Raw genomic sequence first — 25,031 nt, forward strand, 5'->3', positions numbered from 1 at the left:
CAAAGCACTCTCGAGAAAGAGGTGACCAGGTGGGCACCTTGCTCCTGCTGTTGGCAACCTGTGGTGGTGGGGAAGGAAGTTCCAGGAAGAACCAGCCTGAGTGGGGACTACAACTTCTCAAAGGGGACAGCAATAAATAGAAATAGTCAAATTTCACTATGTGCTCTGGAGTGCATTTATACATGTCGTTAGCCAAAAATTCAAGTGGCTTACCAATTACTGCAGGAAGCAGTCAGGGTATAAGTGCTGTAAGACTTTTGTTCACTAACTCCCCAGCTGCCTAGACTTTAATTATGCAAATACATAATATATATTTTTATATAGACAACACGTATATAATCTGTCTACATCTATAGATAAAGAGTATTCCTCTATCAGAACATAAGCTAAGGAAATGAAAGGCAAAAATTATAAAACCAAAAAAAAGATATTTATCTCTGGTTCTTATTTTTGGTTAAAAAGTTGGTGGTAGAAGCTAAACTAACAGTTAATAGTGAAACAAATCAGCATTTCTTGTCACTTAACACAACTGCCATCTACTACAACATATTCCCTTTGCCCTGGACAAAGACCGGCTACCTGCAACTTATGTAGTCACACACCTATTCCACAATATTCACTAGCAGCACCTGGCAGATGGTGGCTTAGATTCTGAGTAGCTCAAGTTCCCCACTGTTACTTAGAAAAGACAATCGCATAAAACTTTTAGCTATTTAAATTTCTTTTCCGGGTTAAGGTGAAATGGATATTGAAGGGTATTTCTATATTTCTTCTGTATTTAATCAAATGGCTAAGACACAAAGTTGGAAGGGTTGTGATTTCATCTGGACCACTCCAACCTTCAACAGTATGGGCTGTGGGGTCAACTGCATGGGACAGCAAAAAGTTTTATAGCGCTCAGCTCAGTGGCTCAATTGGCTAATCCTCCCCTCACAAATGCTGGGATCCCTTATGGGCACCAGTTTGTGCTCCAGCTATGCCAATTCCAGCTCCCTGCTTATGGATTGGGAAAGGAGAGGAGTACTGTCTAAAGCCTTGTGTTCCTGCACCTGCGTGGGAGACCTGAAAGAAGCTCCTAACTTCAAATGGGCTCAATTGCGGCCACTTGAGGAGTGAACCAGCAGCCAGAAGATGTTTCTCTCTGTCTCTCCTTCTCTCTGTAAATCTGCCTTTGCAATAAAAAGAAATAAATCTGCAAAAAAAAACTGTTTCCCAGTAAACATTATAGTAATCCATATGAGATTATCACGACTCTAAATAGTGATATGTTTGCTAATGCCAAGTGTGGCAGAGATACAGGCCTATATCATCCTTCACCCAGGGACCAACATTGGAACCAGGATGTGATGAGAATACTCACATTGATAGCAATAATAGAATAAAGCAAAATGAAGGTGGATATAGTATGGAGGAGGAATTTAAGAAACTTATGTTGAGTCATGACACTATAGTTTTAAAGAGCTATTGAGAAGAAATCAGTTATTTTTCCTTCTCAAAGTCAATAACAACCCTCAGTACTAAACTTTGAGAATTGCAAAGAGAAGAGAAAGATTTAAACAATGAATGAAAGAGTTTGCTCTGTAATGAGTTTTTGCCCAGAACCCATAAGGACCTAGATAGATCAGGGTGAAACAAATTCTATTCAATATGAGTTCAGACAAATTATCCGAAAGTGATAGCCTGACTTCCATCTACACGGGGGACACATTTCTATTGTGAATGAGAGAAAGTGATGTTTTTTTCAAAAATAACATAATTTCTTCTGCTATATGATGTAGCAGGGCTTCCCGGTACCTGCTCTCATTCCCAGGAGCTGAATAAAATATCTCCAAAACAATTTGGGCTAATTTTGCTTTTTTTATTTCCTAAGAAAATTTTCAAAATAAATGATCTGAGGTGGATATGTTTCATAAGCTAGATACTGCAAAAGGATATCTGAAAGCCCCAGTCTGGGGTAGGAAAGCTCTATCGGAATTAGGGTTTTCCTTTAAGTGCTCTGTTAATAATTTGAAAGGCTGAGAGGCAGAGGGGGAGAGAGAAAGAGAACTCGCATTACTGGTTTAGTACTCAAATGGCCTTAACACTTACTAGAGCCAAAATTCAGGAACTCCATGAAGGTCTCATACACAGGTGGTAGGGGGCTGGGCACTTGGACCAGCTTCCTCTGCTTTCCTAGGTTCATTAACAGGGAGATGGACTAAAGATGTAGCAACTGGAATTGAACTGTGCCCGGACTCAGGATACTGGCATTGCAAATAGCTGGCTGCCCAACTAATTCGCTCACTCCTCTGCCAGCCCTGGGAGCCAGTTCTCTTTCTAGCTTCTCTCTGCTCCCAGGCAGACCCCAGGCCCTGAGTTGTCTCTTCAGACGACTTTCCATCTCCTCCTCCATTGAACACAGCTATCAGCGATTCAAGACACTGTATTACTGGCTTTGTGTATGGATAGACTCTTGGTGTTTTAATGAACTGATTATCACGTATTTGTCTAAAACCACTGAAGTGGGATATTTAGAACTCTAACCTCTGGCTTACTTAGATCTTCAGATACACCTGGAGACATTAACATTTTGAACAGGAAGCACTCGTTGAGGAAACAATCTGCTAAGTCTCCAAAAGCCACAAGAAGAAACAGCTGATTAACCAAAGTTATTCCAAGAGTAAACCCTATTCTGGTTCAAAGATTTTCCAAATACATGGGATATGAATGTGACGGCTAACACAGAGAAAGGTAACTTTCATACGGAATCTTCCCGTCCATATAATGAAACTGAAGGAAATGAGAACAAACCGGAAATGTTTTCCTTGAACAAAACTAGAGTTTGCTAACAATAGCACGTCCTTGACAAACAACACTTTCTTTTTAAAGCTTCTCCAACATACCCAATAAGAAAGATGAGATTCTTCCTGTTGTTAATTCTGTACTGTGGCTTTTCATTTAAGGGGATGTATAGTAACTGTGTAATGGAGACTAGTATATCCAGATGCGAGGATACAATGCAGTATGTATCTCTACTTCCAGGCTAAAGATGGACTCCCAATGAAACTGTTTACTGTATCTTGACAATAGGATGCTGGACTCTCTGCCATTGTTCATGCCCACAATGATGGACCTATGACTGTTTATGAAGAACTATATTATAGTAATAATATAGGGGAACTCAGTGAGGAATGGGGGAGGGAAATCTCAGGGCCTATGGAACTGTATCATAAAATGATAATAATAATAAAGAAGCAAAAAAGAGAAAGAAAGATGGAATTGCTCAAAGATGAGAAATGGGGAAAGTACTTATATTTGAATTAGTTATAACTGTCTTCTCAACATTCCCTTAGGTACTTTAAAGTCGGAAGAAGCTTTAAGAAGCTGGAATATCCTGCATGAAAACATGCCCACAGCTCAAAAACATTGTCACATTTTATTTTTAGATATTTCAATTTTAAAAACAATCAAATAGCATCATTATATTGTCAACTTATTTCTAGCAATGAATGTAATTTTCTTTGTTTTTGAGTAGTTACTTTGATTTTCTCAAATATTCTTTGATGAATTTATTAGCTCGTAATTTATAATGAAATACATATTAAGTATTTGACAAATTTACATAAGGTATACGTTTTATAACAGTTGTAAACTATTATATTCAAAATGCGTAAAATGCTTGGTTTCACATATTTTTGCAAAAGAATTTGGAACTCTTTTTAAGTAAAAATGCCTGGCTTCAGTACAGGTGCCAGGCTTGGCACCATGTAGCACAAAGTGGCGAGCCCTGCCACAGCCACTTCACTGTGGCAGTGTAGTCCTGTGTGACCCAGGACGCTGCGTCATCTCCCCAGTTTCCAACGCAGGTCCTCTGCTTCTTTCTGGATGAAAGGCCTGTAGCTGCTACCTCTGACATTTGCCAGACACTGACATGGGGACATAAACCTGAGAGCCAGTTTACCATCTGACCGCTTGGGGTCAGCGACACAGAGAATCTAAAAGTAAAAGGAAACACCATGTGAATGGTGCTGGGGAACACCGTCCTTCCCTTTCAGACCTCACGGAGACCAAGTCCCCTGCTCCTGAGCTCATTTATGCATTTGTTGGTTTGTTTATTGGAACCAAGGAAGACCTGTTTGGGGGGGGCAGGTCAGAGGCTGTGGGGGAGGCCAAGAGTGCTTAGCATTGATAATGACTGGCAGCCTTTTCCTCCAAGTCAGCCCCCATCATCTGAGACAGAAAATTCCTTCTCCAACCTTAAAAGGGACATGACAGAGACCTCCTGTGACCCCAGCAGGTTGGGCTTGGGAGCGCGGTTGTGGCTCATGTTGGGACTGCACAGTTTCTAAGAAAGAGGGACCGTGCCGTGTAAAACTTGAACTAATCTCTACAAGTTGGGCAAGTTTCAATAGGGATGTATATGTACAAATTGCCGCTGCAGCTCCTGTGGTTTCTAAATGGGGCTTAGGGAGGAGCCACCGTCACTCCCTAATTTTACTACCCACACAAGCTCCAGGTTTTCTTCTTTGATATCTGCAGATGACAGAGAAGTGCAGATGTTAGGCACTGATGAGGCTGGGCATTTGGCTGGTCCCCGTCACATAGAGGCATCTCAACAATGGCACTGTTAACTTCACAAGGTGTGAAATGATATCATGAGAGATGTCTTTTCCATTTTTTTTTTAGAGCTAGATACCAAAGACTTTGGAGGTGAATGTATGATATTTGGGACACGATTTAAAATGTAGGGGAGAAAAAGATCATCAAAAGTAGTATGGCAAAATGTTGATAATTTTTCTACCAGAGGGATTCTGATTTATTATTTCATGTTATTTATTTTGTTTTGAAATATTTAATAGCTCAACCAATGCAACAAAAACATCCAACTTACATAAATCATCAAACAAAAGAATGACTAGTAAAATTGAAATACACAGAAACAACAAACAGAAACTTCATAAACAAAATGATCATCAGTATTCAGAATCAATAAAGGCAAAGACACTTTGACATGGGATTCATATCCTTTGGCTGTTAAAAAAATTTTTTAATAGGTGAGAAAGCACCAAGTTGATGAGACCTTTTGAAATAGTCTCCAGCTGTCTGTCTCTCAGTAGAATCATAGAGTCAATTTTTTTTGGAAATCAGTTTGTCAATTCTTAGTTAAAGCCTGAAACTGCTTAGTCTGAGACACAATTGTCTAGCACTGTCTATACTGGCTCTAATCTGGAGAGAGAACTCACTGGATATCCAGTAACAGGGGACTGACAACATAAACCAACACTTCCCAGCCCTGAATCTCACGTCAACATTAAGAGAATAATCGCTGAGTTTGGTTGGCTGACATGGAATGATGGTCTTACTAGATGTGCAAGGTGAGATGACAAAACTCTATATAGCAGGACTTAGTTTTTATAAGAAGGTATACCAGTAATTAGAAGGTATATCAGTAATTAGAGAAATAATTCAACCAGGATATCCAGCTCTGGCTTAGCAGTGGTGCTCTCTTGGTATCAGAAGGAAAATGTCATTGCTTCTTTGTGCATTCCTCTCTGCATGTAAAAGTAATTTTTAATACTAAAAAAAAAAGAGTCCTGAAGATTTTTAAAAAGACTAGGTCTTTTAAAGAGCAGGCTCTGGAGGACAGATGGAAGACAACCAGGCAGGAACAACCGCATCTGAATGACAGTCACTATCAAGTCTACTTCACTTTCAGAAGCCCAAAAGCTAGGCCAGGAAGAGGTTGTATCAAATATTGCCAAAAAATAAGCCTCTGAGGAGAAATCCGTATGTTGGTATTGTTGGCTATTTTCTTCTTTGAAAAGCACAACGGCTGTCTTAAAGGCAGGCCAAGAGTAGTACAACCTAACACCGAATTTTCAAGGAACAAGTTCCTGTTGTTGCAGCTCTAGCATTCACCCACAGGGGAGCCAGGAAACTTCTCCGGCTGAGGAGCACAATGGCCAGCCTTGTCCCATGCCACTGCGGTGGAGAGGCCAGACCCGGGGCCCAGCCAGAGCCAACCACAGACCAAGGAAGTGAACCCGGGACATCCGGACACTCCAAATGTCAGCCTGTGGAAGGGCCTGGATCTCCTGCAGGCATCTGACTTGCTGCATACCCAGGACAATGGGCTTTCTGCTGAGGTGAGCAGCTGAGCGTGGACGTGCCCATTTTGCTCCGCAGTGAGGCTGTGCGGGTGTGGTGGCTAAGACTCCGCTGGGCTGCTGCGTCCTGAGAGGACACTGCTGCTTAGAGCAGAGGTTGCCCTTTGAAGGAATGATGCATGCATTCCTAAGAACAAGAGCAGAGACACTCTAGGACGAAATCCCAGACTAGAAGATGAGGCAGAAGCCAGCACCTAAGCCACATTTATCTTTTGGCTTGTTATGCCACCCTTGTCCTGGTATGACCTGTCAAAGGCACCTGGAGAAGAACACAGGATCTGAAGGTCTCCGAGTTTGCACTTCATTCTATCAGGATCTCTGTAAACAAGACAAATACGACTACCACAGGCCTTCAGGGATAAAGGCGGGAGTGTCCTGGGAAGGAAGAGAGCCAGCCACAGTCCCCTTCAGACTGGAGCAGGAGCAAGCCTACAACACTCAAACTGGGTTAAAAGGGTAAGAGGCTCACACCTGCTGGATCCTGGAATACAGGAATAGAGCGAAGGACCGAGAGAGGCTTGGTGAAGTGAGAAGGAAAAAAAAAAAAAACCTCAATGGCAATAGGCACAAAGCAGTTTTAAGCTCTACATGTGTGTATGTGTGCGTGTGTGCATACATGTATACACACACACGCACACATACACACAAACAATCCATGTTTCCTTTGAGAAGAGTCTGAAGTCAACATCGATATCATGATAGCTGCAGGCATGGTAAAAGCTGTGCCCTGCACCGAGCTCTCTGGAGGAGCATGGCTATCAAAGCTTCAGGCATTTACCCTGACACTATTCCAGCAGATGGCAGCGTATTGGGGAAGGGCATCTTTCAGAAATGCTCAGTGGTACCCACGGGGGCACAACCTGGCTTGAGTTCACTAAGAAAGGATCTCATGTCCTGACTGAAGGGATGCTGTGAAATCTGTAGTGGGCTCCACGGTGGAGTACTGAGCTTCTTGGAGCATCATATTTTCAAGCCACAAAATATGAAGGATAAAGAAAATGTATGGAGAGCCACTCAAAAATCACTGGTTTCATTTGTTCTGTTTCCTGTTTCTTTTCTTAATCATTTCTAATTTAATGTTATTTCAAAGCAATCTCTAACTCTTATAAGATAATAGAGCATTATTCTCTTATGCCTTCCAAAGACATGAAATGTAGGAAATTGCATGAATTTAGGCAGCACATCATGCTTTTACAAATGTGTTTGATTTCTATTACTGAATCATAAATATTTGAGGGCAGGCATCCAAACCACCATACAAGAAAATTCCACTTTGGGCACTTCCATGTGAATATGCCTTTTAGTAAACACTCTATGTGCCATTATCCAAATCATAGAAAAATAACCCACATTTCAAATTCCGAAAATTGGGCAAATTAAATGTTGCTCGGCACAGCATGATATGAGTATATCCATCTCCAATTCTCCCACTTCTGCTTTTTTGCCTAATAACAGAGAAAAGAACAATTCAAGGGAAACACTTCCTTGCTTGCAGAATGAAACAAACCAGGTGTGAGAAGTTTTTCTTGTAGGCCTGCAATCCTATACCCTCGTGGACACTGAATTATTAACGGGGAAAAGAGAGAACAAATAACCAAGAGAGGGTTCTTGGCAGCCATTGTTTGAAGTTCATGGTGTTACACAACATTGAGCATGTCCAATTCACCTGCCAGGAGCTATCTGATTCTTACTCTAGGGTTCCATTTTCCTATTTCGATCTTATCCAGCATCTGGCTAGGTGATGGTCCATGGCAAAAGATGGAGATCTCCTTTTTATTCCATTAAACTTTGGGATCTTGTTATGGTATCATGCATCATGTATTTTCATCTAATAAAAGACCATAATAGCTGGTTCTCTGTTCTGCAGAACTTAGGCTTAGGCTAGGAAAGGGAAACAGAAAAATCAAGATTGTATTAGCATCATAAATGGTCTCCCTCTGTTCTCATGAGTTTGGCTGTGACTCCATCTCATTTGTCGGAGAAGATGGCATTAAGGAGTATCTCAAAAAAGATATCTCAAAGGAGACTCGAAGCCTTTGTTACACCTGAACTGAATTTTTTGGATTCTGAGGTTAAATAGGCAAAAAGGACTATTGTTTCAGCATTTACACTGAAGGTCCAACTGGAGGACTGATACAATGGCACTGCCTTTGCAGGGGCACCAGCAAAGGTTGAGGGCAAAGGTCAAGCACTGGTAAGCAACACCACATGATTCAATCAGTCCAGCTGCTAGGCTGATTGTTTTTTTCTGCCTGGCTACACGGTGTATCTTGGTGGATGTTTTTGTTCCTTTAGTTTCAGGAGTAAGAGCCTAACTTAATCAGCTGTGTAAGTTCTTAGGATAAAATAGAAGGTACCCTCAAACCAGTTCTTCTGATAATACTTGGAATACTACTTAAAAATAATCTACAGGGAGGGAGAGTTAGGGGAGGGAAGGAAAGAACAACAGAGATCATGAATAGATAATTATTTTAGCAGGGTGATAGGCACATGCTTTCTAATTCTGTACATGTTTAAAAATTTCCACTATGGGTTTTTTTTTTTAAACTGAGGTAGAGAAGCAATGATCCAGAAACTTGCTAGTTATTAGTTTTAACCTTTAGCTTCACCTAAACCTCTTTTTAAAAACTGCTAACAAGGAATGCCATTTCATACTATTTTTCACTGTCTGTAGCTCCCCAACCTATAACACAGGTAGTTACACAGAGCAGAACTGCCAATGGACAGATGTGAAGGGGAGATTTGATGAAGAGGAAGACATCAACCCTTTTAGGATACAGAATGCACTAGATACATCCAGAAACTTCATGTTCTCTTGATGTCCGGGCTTAGAAATCAGCAACCCCAGTCACTGGGAGTCATGATGTCAAGCTTCAGACTGTTGTGTTTCAGGCTGCTTTATTTCTCCATGGTTCTTGTGGGTACAATGACCATCAAGATCAATGATGATGAACAGCAGTGAGGGGTAGTTGCGGATTTGTTAAGAAAGATTCGGCTCCTTTCTTCGGTGTTGGATGCTTCTTCTCTAAGTTCGTTTCTTTGGATATCGAGACCCAGAGGCGGGAGACCACAATGAATGGAGACACTCAGGCATCCACTGGTAGGAGACGGGTGTAGAAAGGACAGTCAGCGTGCTTGGGACACCCCATATTGTCACACTGTCTTACATGGAGCTGGCAACTCTCAAAGCCAGGAAATTCTGAACTTAATTCTGATCCTGGGGTGACCATTCAGTTCCCATTTGGTCCTCTCATAGGAAATCTGGGAACTCTGCAACACCCTGCCACGTATGACAAAGTATAGAGATATGTGCCCACATTCTGTACTGTAAAAAAAAGGAAGGAAGAAAGGAAGGAAGGAAGGAAAGAAAGAGAAAGAAATAAAGAAACAAGGAAGGAAGGAAGGAAGGAAGAAAGAAAAAAAAGAAACTTACAAAGCTAAGAAACCAAAACCCCCCAAATAAATCTGGAGATATGAAATTCAGAGGTTCAATGTAAATCTTAAATGTTTCACCATATCAGCCCCCAAAACATAATCTGCACACTAGGCTTGGCGCCTACTTCCTTGTAAAAGAAAAATCAAAAGACAGAGAGTTGGGTATGTGTGTGTGTGTGCTGCCCTCTGCTATCAGTGAACTCAGGCTGCAGTGAATTCCTTGGCATACAACAGCTTGACTCTAGTTCACTTGCAGTAATGAGGTGAGAGGTAAAAAGAAATCTATTTGTGGACAGGTTAATTGAGCAAGTTGCCTGTTCAAAAGACAGAGAAAACACACCAAGGATTTTGCAGCACTGAAGCCAGTAATTGGTCCCAGGATTTCGTAGCGCCCTGCCAGGCTTTCAGAGAGCATCTCTTCCTCTGTGTTGGGTAAAGGATCTGACTTCACATTTCTTCTCACTCCTCAGCTCCCAGCTAGAGGAGAACGTAAAGATTGCTTCACTTTCACCAAATGGTTCAAAATTTTTTTTCTCTTCTATTCTATAATTATACTTCAGCTCCAGCCAAGGCAATTTGGGCTCCAGGCACATTTTGCTTCTTTGGGGCTGATTCAAACCTTCTCTTACCTTTTCCCTATGAACACATGAAAAGTATAAAATAACATGATCTCCCAGCACACTTTTTTTTTTAAAAAAAATAACAATATGACTATGTAGTCTCAAAGAGCCAGCAGAAATTTTGGTAGGACGTGCTGCTGGGGACTGGCCCCAGTGCCCCTCCCTCTACTGCGCACTAATGCACACTTTGTGAGCTGTTGTATGTGCCGGCTGCTCCCCACTACAGTAGCTCACCTGGGGAGGCCACACAGCCCCTGCCTGGCTGAACTAATGCTCGTGAATGATGTAGGGATACAAAGAATTGACTCCTTGCTTTCCTTCCAGTGTTTGCTCTGCTCTGGGGCTCCTTAGAGGTTACAGTAGAGACAAGACCCTAGGTGAAATTCTGTTTTTACTGACTCATTCTTCCCTCTCCCATGCCATCACCTCCCCACAGGTCCCTCTGATTATATCCGCTCAATAAAACAGTTGCATGAGAATCCCCATTCCAAGTGTTGCTTCTAGGGAACCTGATCCATCACGCTTCATACCTCCCATGGAAGCAAATCAAAAATGACCACTGAATATGTTGAGTCTGTTCTGATTACATAACTATTAATCTGCTGGTTTTGATAGTGTTTAGACCCATGGGGTATATATGAAGTGGTTTCAAAGAATTCATGGAGGAATGGAACTAAAAGACGCCACATATTTTCTGTGAGCTCAAGGAAGACTCCTTGTGCACCAAGTAGTACTAATGTTATATGCAGAAGAAGTAGGTTGGAATCCACAGCAGCCCATATCTCTTGTCTGGAGAAATCCAGTTCAGGGGACAAACCAACCCTACCACTCCCCCAGACTCATCTCCCATCCCAGTCTACAGATCATCTCCACAAGACTAATTTTCCATCCACGTCCTTGGCATGAAAAAAAAAAAACCTGCTGGAAAACAAGGCTAATAATATGCTTTTGACCCATTAGGAGGAGGTTCCTCTCCCTGAGACTATACGATCCAGTGCAGCACAAGCTGGCTTCACTTTCATTCCTCTATGACAGTTGATATTCCTAAATTCCAAGGAAAAGAGTTTTGTAAGCCCTTGGGCTGAAGTTCCAATGAATACCGTGTACGTGCTTGATGGTACTCTGTCAATTTTTAGCATGCAAAAAAGAAAAATGTCATTTTTGTTTCAAAAAATCAAAACTAAATACCTCACTCACAGCTTGTATCATGAAGAATCGAGTTGCTTGGGAGAGCCAAGTTCCTTGGCTTCCAGGTTCTGGTAGGTCATGGCTGGTGCTTCCTGCCTCTGCTAACTCACCCCGGATACACCAATCCTGAGCTGACTCAGCAGTTGCAGGGCCATCTGAGCATGGGGAAGAGAGCTTCAAGGGTGGAATTGCCTGCAGTGGTGGTTCTTGCTTGTGACAGATCAGGCTGGGGTGGCCATCAGGGGCTCAGGGTGAGCACCCACCCTGGCTGGTTCTCCTCTCTGCTGACAGCCGACTTATGGACAGCCTATACTGGTTGGTTTCCTCCAGCTGGAAACTTTCTTTGCCCATGATAATGATATTAATGGTCTGGCCATTTTTTAAAGCATTATTTTTACCTCCAAACAATCCTGCGTGACAAAAAATACCGGGATAGTCCTTATGCCCAGCTATTAGTGTCCACAGCCACAGAGCCTTGATTGCAACAAGAAAGGTGATGTGCCAACCGAGTGAGGCTGGCATGAGACACAGTCCCAACTCCCAACCTCAACCGTCCCACCCATTTAAATTCTCAATTGAACAAACTTCTGCAAAGATGATAATAACAGCAGCAGCTGCATAAAAGTATCGGTAAACAATAAAAAAGCAATCAAATGGAAAATTCCCCAGTCGAGTAACACCTATTAGATAGTTAATAAAATCTTATTGGTCTTCCCCACCTCGTTATGCTCTATTTCTGTAGTGTTTCCAATAACAGAGAAACTCTGGCAAAAACTTGGTCATGTGACCCCTTTGAGTCCAGAGGGAGAAAGTGGTTTGGAAAAGAAAGCTGGACCCGTGTCAGGGTCTGATGGACCCCACGGGGTTCCCTTGAGGGCTTCCTGGGCCAGGGGCCTACCTGGTGGTCGTCCGCATGGTGTTCTCTTTTGTGTGATTGTGCTCTTTGCTCACTTTCTCTGTAAGAAAAAAGAAGGAAACACAATCGAACATGCATCTCTCACGTAGTTGTCACTCACCTTTCATCTTTTAAGCAGAAAGACCCTAAACATGTTTCTGCTTTGTTTATGGTTTTCTTTTGGCTTCTTTCAGAAACATTATTTCTGAGAGCTAGAGAAAGCTCCCCATCACTGGTTTACTCCCCAGATGCCCACAATGGTTGAGACTGAAGTCAGGTCAAAGCCAGGAGGCAGGAACTAAATGTGAATGACAGAGATCCAAGTACTGTGTCATCCAAGTACTACCAGCTGGAAACGGGAGCAAGGTGGGATCCAAACTTAGGATCTGTGATGTGGGACATTCCAACAGTCACCTTAATCTCTAGGCCAATTGCCCATTTCTGATTTCTTTTTTAAATAAGCACATCTTTCCTATCTTACATGGCAAGATAACTGATAGAAGCATGTAGATAACAATCACTACAAACCTTTTATTAAAATCATGTAGCTGGAAACAGTTAATAACATAGTTCAAGTGCACTGCCTGTTACGTACAAGATGTAATCAGGTTTCAAGTAGGTGTGCAAAGGCATATGCACAGTCAGTTCCTTTCTCTCTAGCTTTCCCCAGCTGCAAATGTCTGCCATCCCAGGGACTCAGCATGAAAACTGCATTTGTCCCAGTGGCTCTGTTTTGGACTTCATGTTGTTGAGCCCCTCTGTGAGAAAGGTCCTAAAAAACAGCTGTGAGACTTCTTGGTGCCACAACTTGGTGCTTATTCTGATAAATGCCAAAAGGGATACCAGCTATCACTGGACAACAAGAAGCAAACACTCCCTTCCAGGGGCTGGAGGGCTGACCTTGCTGCTGTCAGAAATCATTTCATCAATACCCAATACAGAAGTTGACCTCTGGCCTTCCCAATCCAGTCCAAATATGAGGACTCTTTCCTGAGCGTGGTGGTTCTCAGTGGCTTAAGTATCCATGGCAGAGAGGGGAACAGTGAACTCCAAAAAGGTGTCAGATTTCAATCTTGCATATTTCTTGGGAAAAAGTAAACAAGGATTTATAACATCTGTCCCACAATACTAGTCAGCTGCTGCCACATGCACATCTGTATAGATGATCCCTTTGTGTCCACTTGACAATGAGAGTGAATTTTGATTCAAGGCCAGGATTCTCTCAGAGAGCAGGAAGTCGGGGCTAGATGGCTTGTCTGAGCTCACCTAGGCAGTGACGGTGCCAGGGTGAGAATTCTGAGACACAAAGCTTTTAGCTGATAGGAGGCCACAATAATGTACAAAGACTGGAAAGCACCAGGCAGCTCTCACCTCTATAAATTTTAGCTTCTAAGTCCTTGTCAAAGTGTGAGTGTCTTTAGATATGTTTCAACCCTAAGAAAAGAAAGCCCCTGGAGTTTTTTGCAACTTGCAGAAAGACCTATGAGTCCTCTCAAGCCCACTGAATTAACAATTTCTACTATTGCAGAGCTGCACAAGCACAGCCCTTGTTTGAGACCCTGGAGGCTAGCACCTGATAGTTACACAAGCATGAGGGATTCTACCAGGCCAATGAGAAGGTGGCACACAGCTCATCTTTTCTTTTTCCTGATATTTTGGTGCTGGGAGGTGTGGGCAGGGACAAGCAAACACTTACACAGTGAACCACTCAATGGATAAATGGGTAACAAAAAATTTTTTTCCAGAAATTACTAACTTTACTGATGCATGAGCTTTTAGCATGCGGGTCAATGTGTGACTATAGACATGGTGTATTATGTCTAGCAAAAACTCAACCATGTGCCCATAACACAATCATCTCAATCATGTCCAGGAAATAATCACACACTATATTTTTTTTAAGATTGAAGAAAAAAACAACATAAGTACTAGGACCCTTGCCTATTTTATCAAGAAACTTTACTAGCTGATAATTACTGCACTTTAGAATCCACATGTTTGAAATAGAAAAGTTTGTTTACAGAAAATGTTCTATTAGGCTATTGCTGGCAACAATTCTCATCCTTTCACCTTTTGCTGTTCCTTTGGGCAAGCTACAACACGAATAAACTCTCATTCACTCATACCACACTGAATTGGAAATTCATGGTAACTCAGTCACTGTTGGAGTAAATTGAAGTTTATCTTTTGTACATTAGGAAAAAAAAAGGCTGTTAATCAGATCAACTGCCTTACCAAATTTAGGGGTGAGTCACTTAGCACAGTCAACAGGGATCATTTGCACAGAATTGAATAGCGTTCTCATTTTACATCATTCTTAACTATTTAGTGAAGAAAGTTTGGCAGGAGTTCTATTTGGCAGCACTATATTAAACAGTTCGGGTGGCGGTATGCATGTTAAAGTAACAAAACTGATTTCTGTCTCAGCAGTCCTAGGACATGGAGCTGCTTTTTGCTAAGGCTTTGTTGGGAATGGTTTTTGCTTCATGATTCCTGGCTCTTATTGTTTTCCCATGCATGCACTTACCCGACAGTTGAAAGAGGAGCTCGGAAGCCATCTTCACAGAGATGTCCTGGCTGAAGAGGTTTCTCTCAGGGGGTACCCTGGCATCTGGCATCTTCTGTAAGGGTTCGCTTTTCTCTCGCCCGATTAAAGTGCTGTAGCCCACATTTCGGCTCGGGGATATGGAGGCATGCGAGTCCTGGATGTCAACCTCCATGGGTTCCTCTTTAATCTTCACCATCTGTGTTTCCTTGTAGCTTTCCGCTGCACGCAGGTACATGAGGAGACACAAAAACACCAGCATCTCTTAATTCTGAACCAAACTCAGTGTGGAAGCACAGAGAGAGCACTGAGGCTGGGGTCAGGAACAGCTGAGAAGACATGGTGCTCCGGCACATGGCAACCTTGTGTGAAAACCAATGCTTCGGGCCCGGCCCGGCGCCATGGCGCAAGTGGTTAAGGTCCTCGCCTTGCACGCCCGGGATCCCATATGGGCGCTGGTTCTATCCTGGCAGCCCCGCTTCCCTTCTAGCTCCCTGCCTGTGGCCCGGGAGAGCAGTCAAGGACGGCCCAAAGCTTTGGGACCCTGCACCCATGTGGGAGACCCGGAAGAGGCTCCTGGCTTTGGACCGGCATAGCATCGGCCGTTGTGCTCACTTGGGGAGTGAATCATCAGAGGGAAGATCTTCCTCTCTGTCTCTCCTCTCTGTATATCTGCCTTTCCAATAAAAAAATAATAATAATAAAAATAAATCTTAAAAAAAATCTATTGGGCCCAGCATGATAGTGTAGTGGTTAAACTTCTCGTTTTGAACGTGCCAGGATCCCATATGATTGCCGGTTCTAATCCTGGTGACCCTGCTTCCCATTCAGCTCCCTGCTTGTGGCCTGGGAAAGCAGTCAAGGATGGCCCAAAGCCTTGGGACCCTGCACCTGCATAGGAGACCCGGAAGAGGCTCCTGGCTTCGGACTGGCATAGCATCAGCCGTTGCACTCACTTAGGGAGTGAATCATCGGAGGGAAGATCTTCCTCTCTGTCTCTCCTCTCTGTATATCCGCCTTTCCAATAAAAAAATAATAAAAATAAATCTTAAAAAAAAAAAGAAAACCAATGCTTCAACACATCTGATGACTTGAAAAGACAGAAAGCTTGGGTTTTTTTCAGCCCAAAGAAATGAGACCGTTTGCCCAAGGTCATGCAGGTGGCAGTGGAGGTGGGCCTGATCTCCTGACCTGGAACTCGGGTTTCCAGACCACTCCTGACCACCGCTATATGTGTGTCCTTCTTCTCTATCACCCCGTGCCCAGCAAGTAAGCCAAATATTCGTTCTTATCTTAGAACTTACTCAGTTGAGTGAATCACGCAAAACTGACTGTTAATATTTTTTTTATTTCCTTCATTTTTATAGCTCTGATCAATTTTTTTTTCTCTCTCTCAGGCATCTAAATGAATAAAGAATAAATAAGGTCCACTCAGCTGAGGTATCTGCATTTTGCTGGAAGCTCGGAATCCTGGAGCCCACCTAGGAAGTTAACTGCAGCCCACATTGAATGAACACCTAGAGAACAGCACTCCCACAGGTTTTAACGGCAGTCCAGTACAGTGAGTACTTGCTCCTTATGCGTGGCTATTAGACGTTACCTCTTTAATTTGTAACACACGTGGGCTGTATGTCCATGTGCTCCTCAGAGATAAGGATGGGGCAGCTTTGAAACACGATAGGACCATCAGATCACCATTCTTTTGAGCCACTTTCACTTGGGCCACATTTCCAATCAATAAGTATTTATTAGTATCAACTGTGTCCTATGCTCCCCGTAAAAACAAATAGCAAACAAGACTCTACTAGCTACCTGAAAGACAAAGCGGTGGGCTGAATGGTGGTGACTATGTCCTAACCCTAGGAGCCTGTGAACAGACCAGATTTGTGAAAAAGGGTTTTGCAGATGGAACTGAGTGAAGATTCTAGAGACACAGTCGCCCTGGATCACCCTAATGGATCCAAATCCAATAACATGGTCTGACACAGCCTAGCAGCTAAAGTCCTCACCTTGCATGCACCAGGATCCCGTATGGGTGCCGGTTCTAATCCTGGCAGCTCTGCTTCCCATCCAGCTGCCTGCATGTGGTCTAGGAAAGCAGTGGAGAACAGCCCAAAGTGCTGGTACCCTGCACCTACATGGTAAACCCAGAAGTCCCTGGCTCCTTGCTTCGGATCAGCTCAGTTCCTGTTGTTGTGGCCACTTAGGGAGTGAATCAGCAGACGGAAGATCTTTCTCTCTGTCTCTCCTCCTCTCTGAATATCTGACTTTCCAAAAAAAATAAATAAATCTTAAAAAAAAAATCCAACAGCAAAGATCCTTTGCTGGTGACAGAAGAAGACATAAATATGATGGAAAAAGCCTCGCAAAGACTGAAACAAGATTCATGCAGCCAGAGAGAAGCGCCACGAACCCCCAGAAGGAGCCCTGCCCAGCTCACACCTGGAGTTCAGACCGCTGTCCCCCTAAAACCTGAGCAGGTACAATGCCAGATGCGTAGTGATTCACTGCAGCACGCCTAGGCTATGAGGACAGCCAGGCAGGCAGACACACAGAAAGACAGATGCCAAAATGAAACACCTGCATGAGGCAAGTGCTGACCTGAGGGACAGTGAGTGGACTGGAAACAGGAAGCCTCATTGCGCTAAGGGGAGTGGGTCAAAGAAACTGCACAGGTAAAAGTCAAATACACACAGTACATGATAAGCAGGAAAAAGAGCCAGATGAGTGCACTCATTCAATGATGAGAATTAAGACGGTGCTATCAGTAAGGTCTTATGGCAAAAGAGTGCTTCCTGACAAATTTCCGCTCATTTCTCAGGACAAGTTGCTTGCCTTCTGTCAGCAGCTGAGTGGCAGGCACCTGTGATATTTAATTTGGATCATGCCTCCCTCCCCTGGATTCCTGCTGACCCATTTTCTTCTCTGCTTCTTCATGAGGTAGCTCATAAAAATCAAGTTCATCTATTCAATCAATCTCAATTTAAAAAATGAAGAAGAAAAAGAAAGATAAGAGCAAGGTCTCCAAATCCATGCTGAGCCTCTGGCTCCATCGAGGCTTCTAGGATCCCGGCACGTCCTGACCTCCAGCTGGATTACCCACGCACATGGCAGTCCCCGCACTCCTTTCCCTCTTCTTGCTCCCTCAGGAACTGGGCATTTGGAAAACAAACAGTGGAGTTAGAGGCACAGGTGCATAATGATGCCTGGGAAACTTGGCTGGAAGTGACTCAAAGGTCTTGGGACTCACACAGGAACGCTTGCACAAACACAGCAGAATTCGTTCAGTTAAAAAAAAAATTACAGCAAAAGCTGGAAAGAAGATTCGTTACTCTTGTCTTTCCTCCACCCCCATCACGTCCTCATTTCCCCAGGTCTGACCCTGGATTAACAACCACTTGGCTATTTACGCCACCGAATTTAATGAAATTAGTTTTCAAAAGCTACTTGGGATCATTTCAAGTATGATTTGCATGGAAGTGCTCACTGCCCTTTCTTATGACAACTCTTGACCTTTCACAAATGCACACAACACTGATCGCTGATTAAAAACCTTTAGCGTTCTTAATCTGGCTGACAGATTCCAGATGCACAGAGGAGAGTTTTCAAACTGACGTCTCGATGGGCAAGTGAGACAAAACACAATCAATATTGTTACAGTCCTTTCCCTTTCATGCAACAGCATTGTTGCCAAGGACTGCCTGGCCTTCAGAAAATGTTTATTTGCTGACTTTTATTAGAAAGACAAAGCAACAAGGGAGGAGGGAGGCTCACTTCCCAACAGGCAGGCAGTGTACGGCCAGGCTGAAGCCAGGAGCCAGGAACTCAATCTTGATCTCCCGCAAGGGTGGCAGGGAACCAAGTACAGGAAAGATCAGCTACTGCCTCTCAGGATGTGCCTCTGTAGAAAGCTGAATGAGAAGCAGAGCAGCCAGGAATAGACTTGAACCAGGAACTCTGATAAGGAATGTGGCATCCCAACTGGTGACTTAATCCCCTGTGCCACAAAGCACACCTATCTTTTCTTATAAACAGGATTTCTCGGGATAGGTGTGGTGGTATGTCAAGTTAATCCTCCACCTGTGCTGCTTACATTCCAAATGTGTTCCAGTTTCTGTCCCAATTGCTCCACTTCCCATCCAGCTCCCTGCTTATGGCCAGAGAAAGCAGTGGAGGATGCTCAAGTCATTGGTCCCTGCACCGGAATAGGAGACCTGGAAGAAGTTCCTGGCTCATGATATCAGACCAACTCTGTTCTGGATGTTTAGGCCATTTGGGAAGTGAACCAGAGGATGGAAGCCACCACACTCCCTCAAGTAAAATAAATGAATCTTAAACAAACAAACACACACAGGATTTCTCAATTCTGACACTGCAGACATTTGGGCCAACATAATCTTTGGTTGTGGGGGCTTCTCTGTGCATTGTAAGGCATTCAGCAATATCCATGGTATGGATACCAATGGTACTTTCTTCCTGTTTAACAACCCAAAATGTCTCTGGCTGTTACCAAATTTTCTTTGGGGAGAAAGGATAAAGGCAGCCTGATTGAAAATCCTGCTCTGTGGTTTTTGCCACACTCCAGCTTTTGCTCCAAAAAATGTTTCAGCAGCACACAATGTAAAGAAGAAAAGAACAGGCTACTGATGTCCTGGCCTACGCTCAGTCCAGGAGCAACCAACTTCTCATGGTTGCTGGCATGGAGACACAGGTTTCTGCCCCCTCCCTATCTGTTGCCCAGGTCCTGCTCCTTCTGTCAGCTGTATTATGCCACAACATTACCTGAATTAATCAATGCCTCCACTCCAGCTCTGGCTCCCACACCCAGGGCCATGTTGGCACTTCCAGCACTACACCCTTCCCATACACAAACACACATGGTAAATCCTTTTAGAATGTCTTCCTAAAGCAATAGGGAAAATATGAATTTTATCTGCTATTCAAAAAAAAATGAAGGAACACAGAAAACAGAGGAGGACAATGTACCAATAGTGGGTGATGCTTGGGGACAGCTGGTGGGAACTGTTCATGGCAATGGTTATTTGCATGTTGTAATTTTTCTATGATAAACATGGCTATTTCATCATGGAAGTAAATTTTCAAGGAGTGAAAATGAATTGGGTACACGTATTACAAGATGACAAAGTGCACAGAGAAGCGTGGGATGACATTTCCTCCCAGGAAGTGTTGACAATACTGTATATACCCAGGAGCACTGCAAGAGTGGGCTGTGAAGCTCACGAGCACTACCCCAACTCTGGCAACGGAAGGGGAAAAGCAGTAACAGTGTCTTTCCTGCCTTGGTGAAAATAGCACATATTAGCTACCGAATGTGAACTGTGCATGCCTTCATTCATCAGTCACCTGGTCCCTCTGCCATCTTTTTTTTTTATGCCTGCTGCATAATAAGCACTCAGATGGTATGTGAGACACGGAGATAAATCAGGCATGGTCCTTGCCTTCAAGCAGTTCAAATCCACATACATGATGACAGACATAAATATCACATACGTCTCTTTCCTACAAGACACGAAATTCAACTCCAGTAGGGGAAGAGGACCAGGAAGCAGAGCACAAAGAGGGAAGTGTAGTCTCCTTAGGTGCTCAGGGAGTATCACGCTGTCTATGATGGCTGAGACAGGGACTGGCACCTTGAATACACAGGACTTTCAGGGTGTAACAAAAGCAACTCTTCTTTTGTCTCCTGTTGTCTCTCTAAAAATCTGGGTGGGGGGAAGGGCTCTTCCCCGCTCCTAAGTGAAATCTCAGACAAGGCCCATGACCTGGGAATTCTTAGGTCGCACAAAGGCCTATGGCATTTTCAAAGAGCAAATGTCTCGACCCAGAAACCTGAATGCAGAATCTTCTTCGAGTGGTGCTTTCTCCCTTCTCTGTTTTATGTTCTAGATTGTATGGACTGTGCCTAACCGGTGATGAATTCTCCTGCCATCAGCACAAATTCATGCCCCTTCTAGAAAGAGTTCTCAGGAGGAGTGTTGGTCCTTTGTTCATTATTTATCCCCAGGAAATAGCTCAGGGCCTAGTACATTTGGCATGCCTACTATGTATCACATGCCTCAACTGAGGGGCAGGCCACAGGAAGTGTGCAATACTATCCTTTCTATTCTGGCACCCCATGTCTGCCAGACATTCATGCATACTACACCCTGAACCTCCAGAAAGAAAAAAGACTGGGAATGGCACTGCAGCAAAACAATATTAGGCACTCATGCCTTCTCTACACGGCACACTACCACAATGCTAGACTTAGTGGTTCAGGACAAGAAGCTGAAAAGAATCTCTTGCAGCAGGGCTGAGTATGCTGTGTTGACTCCATTCACTCTCCTGAGTGGAATGCCTTTCAATGAGCTGACTTAAAAATTTCTCCTCTCCAACCTGCCAGCCTTAAGGAAACCAAGGTCTGGCCTGGACACAATAACACCTTCCACATCCGAAACTTGATGCCTGTGTGGTGCCTGATTAGGATGAACGACAAAGCAGGCCGAGAGGACCAGATGAAAGTGAGACACAGACTGGGAATGAGAGATAAGATTAACTGGGAACATCCCTGTCGCAGGGCCTGGCACCTGCTCACATCCCATGAAAGGCAAACTGCCTTTTCCTTTGGCTTTCTCTTCTCACCCCAGCCTAAACTCAAATGCAACGAAGAATTTGGCCATATTGTCTTGGCTGCATGGGGAACCATTATGCATTGGATCTGCTTGCGCAGAGCTATGGATGGCCACACAAGGAGACATGGTACCCTGCAGGACTTCAATGCTTGATGTAGGACTTTCTTAGAGAGAGCCAGGGTGGGAGCAAAGTGGTCATCTCTCACCCTATCACTGTGGCTGAAGTCCCAGTGAAATGAGGATGAGGGGTCCTCTTTGCTTCTCAGGGGAACTTAGAACCCGGGGATTAGGATGCTGGGTGTTTCTCTCCCTTTCCACTTTGCCCTTCCTTCTGCAGGGGCGGTTGCCCAGAATGGTAGAACATGCAAAGAGACAGGTGTTACACTCTTTTAAAGGACCAGACTATTACAAGCTCCTTCTCCGTGGAAGTCTCTGTCCAATCTCATTTTCTCTACAGTATGGCATTTGTTTCATTTCCATAATGGAAGGAATACATCAGAATACAGTGTCGTGAGCAGGGGAAACCTCCCCATTCCTGCTCTGAGAAATGGAATCCAAGGTTGGGGCTTGCTCATGTGGTATACCCTAGAGACAGGCAATGCAAGCTCAGCTCATAGTCCTACCCTCCTGATGTGAGAGAAGAAATTCTCCATGAAAGAAAACAGTGATGGAGTAGACTTCTCTCGAATGCTCCAAAATGTTCAAGTATCTTCAAGAATTACAGTTTGCTACAGAAAAGCTATGCAATGCCCTGTAGGACACACACACACACACACTCCCCAGCATACCACAGGGAAAATGGAGCAAACCATGAGACGAAGTCAATTTCCATGAGAAAGACAAAGATCTGTGTCAAATTAAGTCATAATTAATTATCCCATTAATTAAACTGAATACACTTTCCTGGGTGGTGACTGTGATTTTCACAGGAACCTAAACATTAGGACAGTTTGGTTTAAAACGCTAAGACTAGATCTTTTTGTCTATCCTTTTCTTTGCCTCCCTCTCTATCCACTTTTTTGATCCCTAAAATAATTGTAAAATATTTTATGAGTTTAGACTATGTGAGTTGGATCATCAAAATCATAAGTTAACTACTGTTTTTCCTCTCAATTAGCTTAGGAAAGAAAATGAACAAGGGTCTGAAGAATTAGATATATACGTTAGGATTCTGAATTAAACAGATGCAGGTATGCAGGGAATTAACCAAGAATCAATATATGCTTTTAAAAGACACAATGAGAAGCAGCAGGTGTCTTATTTCACTACTTACTCTGAGTATATAAGGAATAAATGTGCCCCCAAAACTCTGAAGCCCAAGTTTCTTTTTTTTTTTTTTTTGCTGGTAAGAAAGTGTACAAACTTTATTGAAGCACACACATCTACACACACACACACACACACACACACTGCTGTGGATAAGGGATAGCACCTGACCACAGGGTGGACAGAAACTGGGAGTGGGGAGCATGGCAGCTTGTAAGGTGTGAAGCCCAAGTTTTAAAAGTGTCAAAAAGTCAGTGAGAGCTGGAAGTTCTCTGACAGAAATATAGGAACCAATATTTTCTACCACATAAAGCCTTGTGGCTTTATTCTTGCATCATTTTTAAATCGATCTCCGTGTCTCCTACATCACAATCAATGAAACTGCTGTTTTGTTTGTCTGAGTGATACAACTGGGACCTGGGAATGTTTTCAGATGGGCCACACGCTAGGCCCACCCTGGCAGGACAAGCCTTTGAGCTGTTTGTTGTGACGGTGGACTGGAGAATGTCTGTCATCTGCAACACATCCTGCATTCAACTTCACTTTTGCCCAGATAGAAATCAAGACTGTATATGTACATGTACATGTATATGTATACATATGTAGTTTTAAAGTTTTCTTTATTTAATTGAAACAGAAAAGCAAGACAGAGATCTCCAATCTGCTGGTTCATTCCCCAGATGGCCACAGTGGCCGGAGGTGGGCCAGGCTGAAGCCAGGAGCTTTGTCTAGGTATACCATGTGAGGAGCAGGCCTAGTGCACTAAGTGCGTGGTACATGCCTAAACATAGACCTGAAGTACGTGGTCAGGTTCTGTTTCTGTTCCAGGGCATTAGCAGGGTGGCTCTGAGTAGACCTGCTGGGACACTCACCAGTGCCCACATGGGATACTGGCATCATAAGTAGCAGTTTCAGCTTATCCACCACAATGCTGGTCCTTAAAAATAAAATCTTGCATTGGTGGTTCAATGGTAGAATTCTCACCTCCCAAAATAAAATCTTTCAGTCACTGAGCATTCAGGAAGAGAAGCTTTGCCAGTGCAATAGGTCATGGGGCTGCAGGTTGGGTGGGCGTGGGGCTGGATCATTGCTAAATTCTGAACATCATCATGCTAATGTCCAACCTCTCCCCAGTCATCCTGTTTTCTTTTCATTTAATGAATTCACCAGGAATCAGCTAAAGAGGGGCATTTAAACTGTACTGTGCCATTTGGTAACATTCCAAATTGTCTCATTTAAAAAAAAAAATCAACCTGCTTTCCAGCTAGTGTCCAGCATACACTTTCCTTGTCTCATATTGAAAGGGTGGAAAATAACAATGGAGAGTCAATTCACGTATCTGATCTAACCTTAAGCCTATCTAACATGATTATTCTTTGCCATTTAATAAATCTAAGTCCTGTCCACCTTTACCTGTTATGATTAATAGGCCTTTTTATATCCTCCTGGGGAGGGGGTGGAGCGGGGGAAGGCGAATAATGCTGCTGTATGTGTGAAGGCATATGTGTAGGTTTTAAGCAGAATTTCCTGAAAGGTACTGTAGAATTTTTGGTATTCTAAAAAAATGACCAAAAACAAGAGCCATCTCTCTGTCCGGTGGCAGGACAGCCACTGCTTTAGGCACGAAGTGTTCAAAGCAGGATGAAGGAATCGCTGAATGTGCACAGAGAGAAAGGAGCATATGAAGTCTTATTTTAGTAACTGGGAGTTTGATCTAATGTCCAAGTATTTTCCATTTCTACATGGTCAAAGGGCCTTTGTATTTGCAGACATGGACACTGCTAGTATTTACTAGTGCACAATAATCTAATACAATTGCTAATATAAATAACTGACTTATGACTTATACCCCAAGGATATATCTCTGTTGAGAAACCCAACTGCCTCACTCCCTCACCCCCTTGGTCAATGCCTCCAGCCAGCAGGGCAGGGCTGGGAAGCAAAGTGCAGAGTACAGCACTGTAACACAACTCAGCAGGGAACCCAGGCAACAAGAGCCAGGGTGGGGAAAAGATGTGGGCTTTATTCAAGTGCAGGCATTAGCTTGTTCCCCTTGATATTCTTTTGAAAATGTAATTCATTGGTTGATTGATTTTTGAAAGGCAGAGAGAAAGATGTAGACAGAGAGTTCCTTCATCTGATGAATCTCTCCCCTGATGGTAGCAACTGCCACGGTCACAGCTAGCCTAGACCAAAGCCAGGAGCCAGGAACCCCATTTGGGTCTCCCACACAGGTGGTAGAAACCCAAATATCTGAGCCATCACGTCTACTGCCTCCAAAGCTCTACATCAGCAGACACTAGG

The 25,031-nt window shown here is 43.4% G+C and overlaps 1 protein-coding gene across 1 annotated transcript in view; it reads right to left on the reverse strand.

The window, feature by feature from the left end:
- The window catches only part of ZNF827 (zinc finger protein 827), a 128,811-nt gene that overhangs the window by 53,851 nt on the left and 49,929 nt on the right, over positions 1 to 25,031 (reverse strand). Inside the window, exons 6-7 of the mRNA XM_040967395.1 lie at positions 14,812 to 15,051; positions 12,288 to 12,345 (exon numbers count right to left, since the gene is read on the reverse strand). Coding sequence (XP_040823329.1) covers positions 12,288 to 12,345; positions 14,812 to 15,051 — 298 coding nt within the window. The remainder of the gene's footprint in view (positions 1 to 12,287; positions 12,346 to 14,811; positions 15,052 to 25,031) is intronic.

The sequence above is a fragment of the Ochotona curzoniae genome, unplaced genomic scaffold (genome assembly GCF_017591425.1).
Source record: "Ochotona curzoniae isolate NIBS_2020 unplaced genomic scaffold, NIBS_Ocur_1.0 scaffold_4506, whole genome shotgun sequence".
Lineage (NCBI taxonomy): Eukaryota > Metazoa > Chordata > Mammalia > Lagomorpha > Ochotonidae > Ochotona > Ochotona curzoniae.